A 15,155-nucleotide genomic window follows, 5' to 3' on the forward strand; every position below is an offset into this window, starting at 1 on the left:
GGGACGTAATTACTTTTACTGTTGAATCTCTTGCCGGGACACGTGGTATGGTTGTTATTAAAGGTATATATATATATATATATATATATATATATATATATATATGGATCGGGTTACACGCCGCAACAATGGTATATATGGATCGGATTGCACGCCGCAACAATGTTATATATGGATCGGGTTGCACGCCGCAACAACGTTATATTGGATCGGGTTGCACGCCGCAACAGTGATATAAATGGATCGGGTTGCACACCGCAACAGTGTTAAATGATAAGGGATCGGGTTGCGTGCCACAACAGTATTATTATTGTCTTGTTGTAGATCTTGAATCGTTCTCTCATATTTCTCTTAAGTTTTCTACTGGATTTGATATTTTTCCCGTAGCATGTACCCCCTCTCATTTAAATTGTTTATTCCTCTTTATTTTCCGCTGTATATTATATAACTGCACAGGTTTATCTGGAGTCTGGTCCTAGCCTCGTCACTACCTCACCGGGGTTAGGCCAGACATTTACCAACACGTGGGGTCGGTTGTGCTGATGCTACACTCTGCACTATGTGCAGATTTCGGAGCAGCTTTTGGACAGTAGCACTTGGGGAGCCTGCCTTTAGTCCAGCTAGAAATCCCGAGGTAGTCCTGCAGGCGTCCGCAAGCCCGACGTTCTCTTCTATTTTATTATGTACTCTATTTTCATTAGATTTCGAGACAAATTGTATTTCTTTCAGACATTTGTTGTAGTATTCTTAGTCCATCCGTGAATATTGTGACACCAGATTCCGAGTAGAGGAGTATATTGACATTGTAGTACTGACTTGGTTATTTTTAGCTGCTTAAGTTTTTCGCTTGTTTTGTTTATCGTTAATATTAAGTGTTGATTACCTGTTAATACAAATTGTTAAAAAGGATTAAAATAAAAGAGTTAGTAATATCTCCATTTCACGGCTTGCCTATCTACTTCGAGTAGGCGCCATCACGACTCCCGAGGGTGGAAAATCCGGGTCGTGACACTTATCTCCCCAATAATCATAGTCATATTATAAGAGGTGGATCTAGAATTTTAATTCTATGGGTTCAGCCTTTACGGTTCTTAGTATAGTACCTACTCTATTTTTAAAGTTATGGGTTCAAACCCACTATATATTGCAATTTTAGTAAATTTTTACACTAAATTTATATTCCATGTCAAAAATACCGGGTTCAGAAGAACCCAGTACTATAACACTACATACGACTCTACATATTATATTTCGTTTTTCCATCTCTTCGCTTCGTATAAGCAGGGGCGGATCTACGTGCAAGGGACGGGGTGATACGCTACCCACAAGCTTTAGCTGAGACTATACAATAATATATATATGCATGTATATACAGAAGGAATATGTACAAATATTTTAAGTGGCATCCTCTATTCCAAAAAGGCTCAAGGTGCCATTGGCAAGGCATTGCCATTTTCACCCAAATAGTGGGGGTTCTAATCAAGCCCACCTCACTTTTTAAATAGCTTATGTTTGGTGCATTTCTTTGATCTTATTAGTTTATTTTGAAATTTCTTTTCTCTTTTTCTTTCTTTAAACATTTTAATAGAAAATATTTTAAAAAATTCTTTCACAAATTTATTCAAAGAAATCCCCATTGTTGCACTTTCCTAACTCCTCCCTGATTTATCAATAGATAGAGAAAAATTAATTATTTTCTCCATTTTGTGGATACAAAGTTGGCTCGTTTCAAGTACTCAGTATATATAGCCCTTAGATCCTAATGACTGAGACAATCTCGTAAAGAATTAAACTACTGAGGTAATGATTGATGGGCTTGTTACTGCATTTCAATATTTCTTGCTATAATAAAATTGATTTTCTCTATAGTTGACGTACGTGTTACATATCAAATCATGCTTATCATGTCTTCGTTTTACATAAGATAAATCATGCCTTCGTTTCTTTAAGTTGCGCACAATTTGCAGTCACATTTCTCATAAGATAGACGTACTTGTCAGTTGTCAATGTCATCCAGCTAACCAAAATACAGCTGTTTTGGCCATTCCATTCATAATACGTAGTGTTTTTTGTCCTTTTTTCTTTTCTTTTCACGGTGATATTTCTTGATAAGAAATGCATAAAAGAATAACCCAAATAATCACCGTCCACCCAATTATTTAAACTAAAAAATGCTAATGAAGATAATATATGCATAATTTATGTTATATGTGTATAATAGTAGCCCCTCTACCCCATTGGGGTAGAGATAAGATATGCGTACACACTACCCTCCCCAGAACCCACTTGTGAGACTATATTGGGTCGTTGTTATTGTTGTTGTTGTGTATAATAGTGTATAATCTGTGTATATGGTTAAACAAAGTAAACAATGAATATGACCAGCTATTTGTAGAGATTCTAAAATTTTAAGCATTTGGAATAAGACTCGTTAAGTATACATATAAAAATCTATTATCATTTTTAGCCTATACCAGGTACTATTACATTTAGTAGCTGAAAAAGCATATAAAATTTATATAATTTTTGTATATAGCATACAGAATGTATATATATACAAATTTTATACATTTTTCGGCTATTATTTTTACATCAGCTATACAGTGTCATTTTTTCATCTAGGATAGGACTTTATGGAATTGAAATTCTGATGGGCTCAAAAAATAATTTGGAAATGCGATTTTTAATCTCAAAATTTTGAATTCCATGCCCGTCTCCATGCTGGTAAATACTCTGTCCCGTTCTTGCAATATTTATTGCACATCCAATGAATGTTTCAGAAAATAATGAGTTCTCCCTTTGAGCTGTGTTTATCAGGAGTTTCCATTTCTCCTTTATACAAATACTTATGTGTTCTCTTGCCTCTTCTTCGGTAGCACCTTTTTCGTTCATGTAACACTGAATTGACTTGGGAACGTCACCTCTTCTCAATTCCTCCTGAATTAATTATAGGAAATAGATAAATTAAATGAATCGAGACATATATAATTCGTTACCTCTGTTCATTATATTTATATTGAAGGCCAAACAATTTCAGCGTTGTACCAGATTAATATGTTGTATTCTTTTGCCCGTGAAAATAGCACGGGCTAGCCAGTTTTCGAACTGATAATTGAAAATTAGCCAGCGTTTATAAAGTCATTGAAAAATAATCACTATTTTACTGAAACACGAAAAGTTCCAGCATAATATGCTGGATTATGAAGCTCCTGCTTATAAACTTCCAGCATATTATGTTGGAACTTCAGCACATTATGCTGGAATCTTATATGTAAAAGAATTCGAACTCCAGCATATTTTGCTAAAACTTTTCCGGATTTTTAAGGTTATTTTTTTCAGATTTTATCTTTGCATGAAAAAGTGGCTAAATTTCTATTACTTTTGAAATTGTGGCTATTTTTCAATTATCACTTGTAAATCATTCTTTTTTTTTTTTTTGGAATTATTTCCCCTTTTGCCCCAAAAGATAAATAAGGGTTCTTTTCCTAAAGGTACACTCAATTTATTTTTACACTAATAGCCGGCCATATTTATTTTTTACTTTTTTCCAGACATATACATCGATTATACAGTGATTATACACATATAATGCATAAATTATAATTATACCTTTAGTGTCTATTTTTAATTTAAGTAGTTGGGTGGACGACTGTTTGGGTTAATTCTTCAAACATATAAAGTTTATTATAAATTAGAAATTTCCTCTTCAATCACAATGCCTCCATTCAAATATATCATCAAATCATGAATCATATATTTATTTGAGAGAAAGGTATAAAAGCATACCGATGATGTTCCCAAATCATCGGCGAAACGGAAAATTGTAGCAGACCAGCGAATTATGTCAGGATATTTGCTTAAGGATTCAAATGCATCTTTCGTAACTGGATTGGTAACAAGGGGGAATGCATGGACTAAAACCATAGGAACTGCAACTGAGATCCATGCATTATCCATGTATTCTTCCAGAGTTGGTGTATATCCATTGTAGTACCACCTTGCTTCTTGTAGGTAAGATTTGCACAAATCTGCCCACTAATTAATAACTTGTCTCAAATAAAAGATGTAGCACGAGTTTAATAGGTTCAACTAAATCCATCATTTTTGACATAAAACATAAATATATGTGTGAAATTTTACTAAATTTTCAACGAATGATCAAATTGTGATGAACCCATAATTTTAAAAATGCAATTGATTCGAGGAACGAGAAGGTGAATGAAAAAAGTGAGGAACTGAAAAAAGGAAAAACTTTTAAGCAGAATAAATCGATCTTACAGATTTTGTAAGGTAGGGTAGGACGTTGATCCCTTGCTCTTTGAGAATCTCATACGCCATTTCATTGGTAATATTGAAAAGTGCAAGGTAACATACTTTCATATAATCTGGAAGCTGCTCCATTGCCTTTACCTCCCATCTGAATTTATATATTGTTACAATAAATTAAAATTTAATTCACATGGCAAGCACAAAGACACATATGTTTAATTAGAAAAACCAGCAATTAACGGTTCCTTTGTAAAAGTCCTAATTAAAGGCACCTGTCTTCCTTTAAACCATTCTAGAGAGCGAAACAATCCATCTATCTATATATAAAAAGGAAAGTATAGAGTTGACTTGACACTTCTCTTTGGCGAAAAATCCTACTTATTTTTTTCCTCAAATTTTTGCCCTTTTCTCCAAATTTTCTATTTATCATATTGTAAGAATAAATGTGCCAATATTTACTACTCCACTCATTCATGTTCTTTATTGTAAAAAACATTACAGTCTCAATATTTACTACTCCAATAATTCCTATTCTTTATTGTAATGATTTGAAGAAGAATGATTTGAAAATATATTAAAATGGAGTAGTCCTCTGGATATCATTTTAGGTAGAATTTGGAAGGCTTCAGGTCAATACATTTTTCTACAAACAAATAAGTCAGAGAAGTTAGACTTTGCTCCCTGAAAGATTGCATCGATTCTTCAGTTTTCTATATGTAAGCTTTTAGATTTTTAGATTGTTTATCATATGTGTATGCACACATAAAACACTTACTAATACATCCAGCTTTGCACTCAATTTAATGAATATTTTATATAGTGTTTAGCTAATTTCAGTTGGCAAATGTAAAGGTGTGGGTGAATGATTTAGCTTCTGAGTTTAAAAAAGAAGTATGATTTGGAATATTGTACTATTTGATTTTTGTTGAGGTTTGTTCTATTTGTATTTTGTTGTATCAGATATTTCAATATCCAGGCTTATAGTTAGAGACATGGCTTTCCACGGACATTGAGTTTCAATATCCAGGCTTTAATGGTATATAGGTTACTATTTTCAGCATTCTTTTATGACTTCTATTGATTTTTTTTCCCTTCAAATGAATACGTTTTTTCCTTGTATGTTACTACCTATCTACCAAATTGTTGCTTTTGTTTCTCGATACGATTCTTCTAATTAGAAGCTATTTGGCAGAAATAAAAATCATTTTTAATCATTTCTTGACAATATCACTTAACTATTGCTAAATAATGTGTATCCTCTTTTTAGTTTTTTAACTGCTAAAATTAAATTAGTTAGTTTGGTATAAACATCTGAAGAATTATGAAAGTATTAGTAAAATTTAATTAGCAAATGAATATCTATATGCACCAAATTTACTGCTTCCCTAAAGTTTACCTTTCAATAGCATTAGTGAAAACTTCCAACTCATCAGGTGTGCCATAAACATCATAAATATCATCAATGACTGCAACAAAAGCAATGACCTTTGTCAACATTCTTCGGCAGTAGCTGTGTTGAGGCTCAAATATTATCCCAACTGCAAAAAACAAAGCCTCCACCAGTCTATCCCTTGAAAATGGCAACTTTTCTGCAAGGTGTGTGCTCTTCCACCATCTTTACATGAAAACTAATTAATGTTATATGAGAGAAATTATCAGGCATATTAATTTCTAGATAATCGGTTATATATTACATTTTTGACTGTCAAGTAATTATTGGACCTAAACTATTCTTAGATAAATACTCAATGTATTAGAGAGTAGTATCTCAACTCCTCCAAAACCTTTTTTTCTATCTGGTTTTTGGTATCTGTATTGGACCCGACTAAATCAGGATACGCACTAGAAAATCTCACATTGAGGATGTTGAAGTTTGGCAAAATGCCAAAGTCCCACATCGGTTGGGAGTTGAGTTTGGGGGGGATTTTTCCCCTATAAAAGAAGGTCTAATGTTTAGGATTTAAACACACCTCTCATTTGCCTTCTCATCTGTTTAAGACATTTGTATCTTCTCTCTTTAGTATTATTTCACTTGTATTTTTGGAGTGGAATAAAACATTGGTTGTGTCCGAGGAGTAGGCAAAATTAGCCGAACCTCGTAAATTCTGGTGTTCCCTTTATTGTTGCTTTATTGTCTTATTTATTATTATTTGGTGTCTGTCATAATTTTTGGTATAGTAGTTGTGACTTATTCATACTATATACATTTGGCTTCCGCAACAATTGGTATCAGAGCCAAGGTACTGTCTAAGTATGCTCTGTGGTTGCAGCATAGTCTGATCTTCCACATCATAAAAGATTTATCTTGGTAACTGAGTCAAGGTTCTGTCTGAGTATGCTCTGTGGTTGCAGCTTAGTCTGATCTTCTACATCAGAAAGGAATAATCTTGATTTGTGTCGTCAGCTATTAAATAATATTTGTGTCAAATATGGGAGACAATAAACAAGAAGAATCTACATCAAGTGTCAACAATACGTCATCATTGACATCTTCGCTTATGACAAGAATTGTGTCAAATGCGAAATTTATCAACCGTGTTGCTTGCGGTACCATTCGATCCTACCTTGCTAGAGAGCAGAAATATCCATACACAAAGGAAACTTCTGCAAGTAAATTATGGAAAGCACTGGAGGATAAATTTTTGAAGAAAAACAGTCAAAATAAATTGTACATGAAGAAGAGACTGTTTCACTTCACCTATGTTCCTGGTACCACGATGAATGAACATATCACCAGTTTCAATAAGTTGGTCACAGATTTGCAAAATATGGATACAACTTATGATGATGGTGACTTGGCCTTGATGTTGTTGGCGTCACTTCCTGATGAGTACGAGCACCTTGAAACTACTCTACTCCATGGAAATGACGAAGTTTCTCTTAGAGAAGTTTGTTCGGCTTTGTACAGCTATGAACAAAGAAAGCGAGAAAAACAGAAGGGCGGAGAAGGAGAAACACTATTTGTGAGGGGTCGTCCTCAAAATCAAACGAGGACAAAGAAGGGAAGATCCAAGTCAAGATCCAGACCCAGCAAAGATGAATGTGCCTTTTGTCGAGAAAAAGGGCACTGGAAGAAAGACTGTCCGAAGTTGAAGAATAAGGCCAAACATAACAATGGAAAGGCTATTATGGATTCAAATGTAGCTGATTGTGATGATTCAGACTTCTCATTAGTTACAACAGAGTCATCAACATCATCAGACATATGGTTGATGGACTCGGCTTGTAGCTATCATATGTGTCCCAACAGGGACTGGTTCGTGGAATTTCAAGAAGGAGAATATGGAGTCGTCCACACAGCGGATAACAGCCCTCTTACCTCATATGGCATTGGTTCAATACGATTAAGGAACCATGATGGAATGATCAGAACATTGATAGATGTTCGATATGTACCGGATTTGAAGAAGAATCTCATCTCTGTGGGAGCCCTAGAATCAAAAGGGTTCAAAATCATTGCAGAAAATGGAGTGATGAGAGTATGCTCCGGTGCACTAGTGGTAATGAAGGCTAATCGGAAGAATAATAATATGTACCGCTATCGTGGCAGTACAGTTATTGGGACAGCGACAGTGACATCCAGTGACGACAAAGAGGCAGAAGCAACCAAGCTATGGCACATGCGCTTGGGACATGCTGGAGGGAAAATCCTTGAAAACTCTATCAGATCAAGGATTGTTAAAAGGAGTCAAGGCTTGCAACTTGGAGTTTTGTGAGCATTGTGTTAAAGGGAAACAGACAAGGGTTAAATTTGGTACAACGATCCATAATACTAAAGGCATTTTGGATTATGTACACTCTGATGTTTGGGGTCCTTCCAAAACACCTTCATTGGGTGGGAAGCACTATTTTGTAACCTTTGTTGATGATTTTTCCCGAAGAGTATGGGTGTATACAATGAAGAGCAAAGATGAAGTGTTGGGAATTTTTCTCAAATGGAAGACGATGGTGGAGAATCAAACAGGCAAGAGGATCAAGTGTATTCGTACAGACAACGGAGGTGAATACAAAAATGATCATTTCAATAAGGTCTGTGAAAATGATGGCATCGTCCGACACTTCACTGTTAGACATACACCACAACAGAATGGAGTGGCAGAATGTATGAACCGGACCTTGCTGGAGAAGGTACGGTGTATGTTGTCCAATGCTGGCTTGGGCAAAGAATTTTGGGCTGAGGCAATTACATATGCATGCCACCTCATTAATCGCCTACCATCTGCTGCTATTGATGGCAAGACACCATTTGAAAAATGGTATGGAAAACCTGCTGTAGATTATAACACTTTGCACGTGTTTGGCTCAACTGCATATTATCATGTGACAGAGTCAAAATTGGATCCAAGGGCAAAGAAGGCTATTTTTATGGGAATTACTTCTGGAGTCAAAGGATATCGTTTATGGTGTCCTATGACAAAGAAAGTAATATTCAGCAGGGACGTTACCTTTGATGAATTTGCTATGGTAAATAAGGTAACAGAAGATACCAAACAAAATAAAGGTGCTTCTAAGCAGGTGGAGTTTGAGGGAAAATTTATTTTTCCTACACAAGAAGCAGAGGAGGAAACAAATGAAGATTACCCTATGGAAGGAGAGCCAGTAGAGGAGATTCCAACTCAGGAACCTCAACAACAACTTGAATCAATAGCAACTAGCAGGCCAAAAAGAACAATAACGAAACCTGTTCGTCTCATAGAGACGGTTGCTTGTGCAACCTCAATTGTAGCTGATGATGTTCCTACCACTTATAAAGATGCTGTCCAAAGTTCAGAAGAAGATAAGTGGAGGATTGCCATGAATGATGAAATACAGTCCCTTCATCAGAATCATACATGGAGATTGGCCAATCTCCCGAAGGGAAAGAAAGCAATTGGGTGCAAATGGGTATTTGCAAAGAAAGAAGGATTTCCTAACCAAGTAGATGTTCGCTACAAAGCAAGATTGGTGGCCAAAGGATATGCTCAAAAGGAGGGAATTGATTACAATGAAGTGTTTTCTCCAGTTGTAAAACATTCCTCCATTAGAATTATGTTGGCTTTGGTAGCACAATTGGATTTGGAACTAGTTCAGATGGATGTAAAAACTGCGTTTTTACATGGAAACTTGGAGGAGGAAATCTACATGACTCAGCCAGAAGGATTCAAAGTTGCTGGAAAAGAAAATATGGTGTGCAAACTTGAAAAATCGTTGTACGGATTGAAACAATCTTCTAGACAATGGTACAAGCGATTTGACGAGTTTATGTTGCGGCAAGGGTACAAGAGAAGCAAATACGATCATTGTGTGTATTTGCACAAGCTTAAAGATGGTTCCTTTGTATATCTTCTCCTATATGTTGATGATATGTTGATAGCTTCCAAGAATTCGGAAGAAATTGATAAGTTGAAGATTCAACTGAAGAAGGAGTTCGAGATGAAGGATCTGGGTGAGGCAAAGAAAATTCTTGGCATGGAGATAATTAGAGATAGACGTTCAAAGAAACTCTGTTTATCTCAGAAAGAATATTTGAAGAGAGTACTACAACGTTTTGGCATAGATGACAAGACTAAGCCAGTTAGTACTCCACTTGCTCCCCATTTTAAGCTAAGTACTACTATGTCGCCAATGGATGAAGCTGAACGAGAGTATATGTCAAAGGTACCATACGCAAATGCTGTTGGTAGCTTGATGTATGCAATGGTTTGCACAAGGCCTGACATTTCACAAGCTGTTGGAGTTATTAGCAGATATATGCACAATCCAGGGAAGGAGCATTGGCAAGCTGTGAAGTGGATTCTACGGTATATTCATAATACTGTAGATGTCGGGTTAGTTTTTGAGCAGGAAGACAATCAGTCTGTAGTTGGATATTGTGACTCAGATTTTGCGGGTGATATGGACAAACGAAGATCAACTACTGGTTATGTGTTTACTTTTGCAAAGGCACCAGTTAGTTGGAAGTCTACTTTGCAGTCAACAGTTGCTTTGTCTACAACAGAGGCAGAGTACATGGCTATTACAGAGGCTGTGAAAGAGGCAATTTGGCTTCAAGGATTGCTAAAGGAGCTTGGTGTTGAACAAAAAGGTATCACAATTTTTTGTGATAGTCAAAGTGTTATTCAATTAGCGAAGAACCAAGTTTATCATGCAAGGACGAAGCACATTGATGTTCGGTATCATTTCGTACGAGAAATCATAGAAGAAGGTGGAGTCACGGTGAAGAAAATTCATACTACGGAGAATCCTGCTGATATGCTGACAAAGGTGGTGACTGCGGTCAAGTTTCAACATTGTTTGGATTTGATCAACATTGTTGAACACTGAAGATTGAAGATGAAGACACAACCAAAATTTGTTGTTGAGAAAGAATTGAAGATGTGGAATTTTGCCAAGGTGGAGATTTGTTGAAGTTTGGCAAAATGCCAAAGTCCCACATCGGTTGGGAGTTGAGTTTGGGGGGAATTTTCCCCTATAAAAGAAGGCCTAATGTTTAGGATTTAAACACACCTCTCATTTGCCTTCTCATCTATTTAATGCATTTGTATCTTCTCTCTTTAGTATTATTTCACTTGTATTTTTGGAGTGGAATAAAACATTGGTTGTGTCCGAGGAGTAGGCAAAATTAGCCGAACCTCGTAAATTCTGGTGTTCCCTTTATTGTTGCTTTATTGTCTTATTTATTATTATTTGGTGGCTGTCATAATTTTTGGTATAATAGTTGTGACTTATTCACACTATATACATTTGGCTTCCGCAACAGAGGATAGAAATTTAAAAAGGATTTGCCTTTATGTTAGATGAACTTAATGTAATTTTCACCATCGAGTTTTCACACATTATCACCTACGTTGTTCTTCTGTATAAATATTTTTCTTGTTTTGACCTTGTAGATAATTAGAAATAATTTTATTATTTTGCAAGAAAAAAAGGTTTAAATCATTAAAAATAGTAGGATATGGTGCAACCCGCAGAAGAGAGCATACCTTATGCGAACGACTCTTATAAAATAAATTAAAGCTTAGTCACTTAAAAGATAGCTAGTCACCTTGATAGGATTCTCAAATCTTCTTGATGTGTTGCTTGAACAATGTTGAAGTCCAACTTGGCCAGCTCGAGCAGAAGAGGATTAGCATTTGAAATATTCTCATTAATGTTAAGGTACCAACTTGTCTCAACTCTCAACATCATCCAATACAAAGGAAGTTCCAGGGCATGGCTGACTAATGAGACTGTTACATTGTCTTCACCATATAAATGATTGTTCAAATAATTCTGTAGATGTGATATTGCAGACTCTAGAAAAGTTCTTTCAGTTTCGGTAGAGAGAAATGAAGCTTCATATAATTGTAACAATCCTTTTGTATCTTTACAGAGACTCTGCTTGAGGTTACCCTGCTCATCCTTGAAATCGTTCAGTATATCTAAAACACAAGGAAGAAATCAAAATAAAATGACCAAATATCAGATGCATGAAAGAAGAAGGAAATTGGTTTGGCAAAATCAGTACCTTGAGAGATATGAAATCCATGTTCTCTCAAGAGTCTAAATTTCAGAGCTGTGGCGTATAATGAATCTGCTGGAGTACTGTGCTGCTTTATGCTGCTCAAAATTTGCATAATTTCATGCTTGAAGTGGTAACTAACTCCAAGCCTTTGTAAATTATCAATCAGCTCCAACTTCTCTAACTCTTGTGATCCCTCGGCCATTATCATCTTCTTCATTTCCTCCTTCAGTTTGTTAAAACGATTCATATACTTCTTTCCCTGCGCAACACATTTACAAATGATCAACTCGAATATTAACCTGCGTCAGGGGCAACCCAACCAATTTTGTGGCCTAGCCAAACTTTACGAGGGGCTTTAACTTCTTTTTTTCAAAATGTTATTTTTTATTTGAAGTCTAATTTTTTAGCTTTTTTAAGATGTAAAGTTATTAATAATTTTCTTATACACAATTTTTTCCTAATAAGTCTCTCTCGATTGAATGTAGCTAATCCATTTAATCTCTCTTAAGACATTGTTGATATTAGATAAGATTTTATCAATTTTAATTTTAAAAAACTTCTTTCCACTGAAACAACGGTAATTGGAGTTATTAACATTATTCTATAAGTAATATAGGCATTTGGAAAAGAATCAAATCCTTTATTTGATGAAATATATCAATTAAATTATTATCTTCTAATTGTACTATTTTTCTTAATACTTTTAATTTAGAAAATAAATTTAAATGATCAATTTCAGATTGATCATTATACTTTAAGGAACATTCAAGATTAAGTCAATATTTTTTAAAATTTCCTTCATCTAGTGATTTCAGTTTTTTCCCGCTAAATAGAAAATTAAAAAAAAAATTATAGGCTTCAAATTATTCAAATCTATTTTGAAGTGAAAAAATAGTCTTGTCTATCAAGAGATTTTGAGATTTCATTATCGACATTTTCATCAAATTGTTTCTTCCTATATATCACATGTTTCTTACGAAATTCGAGTTCGATATTCATTTCAAATGCAATTACCCTGACAGAAATCATAGCAGTTGCAATTCCTTCTTTTATATACTTGTTAAAGAAAGAAATCAAACATTTTCACTTCATATAATTTTTCATTTTAAGTTATATATAGCCTATTGGATGCAACTAAAAATGGGGCCCCCACGAACGTGGGATCTAAAGCAGCTGCTTTACCTTCTTTAGGGAAGGGTTGTCCCTAACCCACATACGTTATCTTTTGAATGATATTACGGCAAATTAATTATGCAGATTATTGAATAACATGAGTATGTGCTAAACAAATTATATTACCGCATAATCATTGTGTATGGACTGAATATACTCAAAATCCCACATGGTAGGTTGGTAATTCCCTGAACGTCTAGAGAGATTTTGATCTGAAGATGAAATAGCAGAGTACTGATTAGGTGATGGTTCAGTTTTCATGCTGCGGCCTGCAGCTGCGGTAGAGAGGCAGCTGGCTTTTGATACAAGTGACGGCTTTTCTCGGCTGAAAGAGGAAATTAAACAAGTAGCTGCTGGTGGCGGAGGTATTTTGGAGGTGGCCATGTGCAGCATCCATACGTTGGTAGATATTGCCACGTCCATTATATTGATTCACTTCAATGTGTGGGGAGAATTTTTAGCTTAATGTTATCTAAATAGATTCATCTTTATGACAGGAAAAAAACTTACACATGCTTTTTGTGTGTCTCTTCATTCTTTTCAAAACAAATTAATGATGAAATAATGGCATGCCAAGTAGGCAAACGGAGGGAGTACGAATAATTCGTGAAGGATATCTATTCGAAAATCTTGTCCAACAACAACTTGTTGATGATAGTTATGCTTCTATTTTCAGTCACGTTTTTCATAAGGAGATAGAAGCAATTATCATCCTATAGTAGCTGCCCAAAATAATGCTGTTGCCGGCCCATCCATAGATTGCACAAGATTTCTCAAAGGTTTAGATTGAGAAAATCCAAGTTCATTTACCAATTCACCCACTAAATTGCAAATCTTGATGTCAAGTTTTATTCCCACTAGAGCTAATCAATCACTAACCACTCTTTATAAAAAAACTAGCGAAACGTTTCTGTTGAGGGAAAAAGAGAAACTCGAGCTCCCATAAAATATAGTTTAACAACTCAATATAGAACAAGTTCGAAGTGGTAAATTAAGGGACATACTTCATATATTAGAATTGAAGGGTTATTTCTCAATTATTGAATCTTGTATCAAACTTCACTTGGTAAAATACCCCGCAAAAAAAAAAAAAAAAAAAAAAAGGGTAGGGTGGAGAAAAAACCTAACACGTAATTACCTATCGACACTAGTTTGGGGCGAAAGTTGAGTTGGCTGCATGCAGCTTAATTTATTTGCTCTGCCAAAGTAATTATATAGATGATCACTTAATTTTGGGTAATTGGACATCAAAGTTATTTACGTTTTTTTAATCATTTAAAAGTTACTTTATTTTATTTAATTATCTTCAATGGTCATCTATCACTTCTTATTCTTTTTTGTCTTATGAAAATTACTTTACTTTACCTAATTAGCTTCAACTGTCATATATGCCGAATTTTATATTTTTCAGTAATTTAATGATGTGACAAGTTTATTTTAAGAAAAAAATAGAGTTAAAACACTAATTAAGAACCTGGACCAAATTAGAATTTGTTGAGAAAGGAGTAACATAGGTATTAAAGTATAAGGGCATTTTAGTCTTTACAGTCCTTTAATTACCGTTAGTCATATCCATTAGTTAGTTAATAAGCAAATTAGTTAAATTCAGATTATTAGTTAAAACACCTACCTATATATATTGTAATGAGATAATTTGTTCAGATAATAAGAAAGATATGAATTCATTATCTTCTCCACTCATTCTCTCTCTAACTTCTCTCTAGTCGACATTCTTCATCTTCTTCCTTGAATTCAGAGTTTATAATCTGAAATTGATCATTTAGATAGTTCATCAACATGACAAGCTGTCCTCAAGAACCAAAACTGCAGTTCATATGGGATATGCAGAAACCCAAAAAGGGTATCTATTGTATGACCTACAGGATAGGGTATTCTTTGTTAATAGAGATGTAGTTTTCAGAGAAGATGTCTTCCCTTTCAAAAGGAAAGAAGACTATTCAAATCCTATATTCTCCACTTCAAATTCTCAGTTACAAGATCTTCAATTATCAATTCCGGATCATATACATATACATATTCAGACAGCAGCTCAACCTTCAAATAATATTATGGAAACAGAACTTGGTCATATCTCTGAACCTATACAAAATAACTCTAGTGAGAATCAATTCATGGACAATATATATCAAGAGCCTCAAAATAGAAATTCTGAGAGACTTGAAATACCAACTACAAGTTCTATTCAGAACACAAATCCAGTAGTTCATAG

General features: G+C 34.8%; 1 protein-coding gene across 2 annotated transcripts; it reads right to left on the reverse strand.

Moving 5' to 3' along the window:
* Positions 1-2,436: 2,436 nt before the first annotated feature.
* LOC104238621 ((-)-camphene/tricyclene synthase, chloroplastic-like) lies at positions 2,437-13,510 on the reverse strand. 2 transcript variants are annotated; one of them, XM_009793033.2, is made up of 7 exons: positions 13,052-13,510; positions 11,756-12,011; positions 11,294-11,669; positions 5,666-5,884; positions 4,279-4,417; positions 3,787-4,035; positions 2,437-2,937 (listed from the first exon to the last, which is right to left on the reverse strand). In XM_009793033.2, the coding sequence occupies exons 1-7, from the start codon at positions 13,346-13,348 to the stop codon at positions 2,632-2,634; spliced, it is 1,842 nt and encodes a 613-aa protein (XP_009791335.1). In that variant the 5' UTR covers positions 13,349-13,510; the 3' UTR covers positions 2,437-2,631. The 2 variants fall into 2 exon arrangements, with proteins under 2 accessions (XP_009791335.1, XP_070027126.1); XM_070171025.1 differs by lacking the exon at positions 5,666-5,884 and having other exon boundaries at positions 13,052-13,460.
* Between the last annotated feature and the right edge of the window lie 1,645 nt (positions 13,511-15,155).

The sequence above is a fragment of the Nicotiana sylvestris genome, chromosome 1 (assembly GCF_000393655.2).
Source record: "Nicotiana sylvestris chromosome 1, ASM39365v2, whole genome shotgun sequence".
In the NCBI taxonomy this organism is placed as follows: Eukaryota; Viridiplantae; Streptophyta; class Magnoliopsida; order Solanales; family Solanaceae; genus Nicotiana; species Nicotiana sylvestris.

What these genes read in the sequence shown, in the direction of transcription:
- LOC104238621 (XM_009793033.2), bottom strand. Translation starts at nt 13,348, where the DNA reads ATGGACGTGGCAATATCTACCAACGTATGGATGCTGCACATGGCCACC. An exon ending in TTCACTAATGCTATTGAAAG is followed by an intron (nt 4,418 to 5,665) that starts GTAAACTTTAGG and finishes ATATAAATTCAG; the next exon opens with ATGGGAGGTAAAGGCAATGG. An exon ending in ATGATTTGGGAACATCATCG is followed by an intron (nt 2,938 to 3,786) that starts GTATGCTTTTAT and finishes TAATTAATTCAG; the next exon opens with GAGGAATTGAGAAGAGGTGA.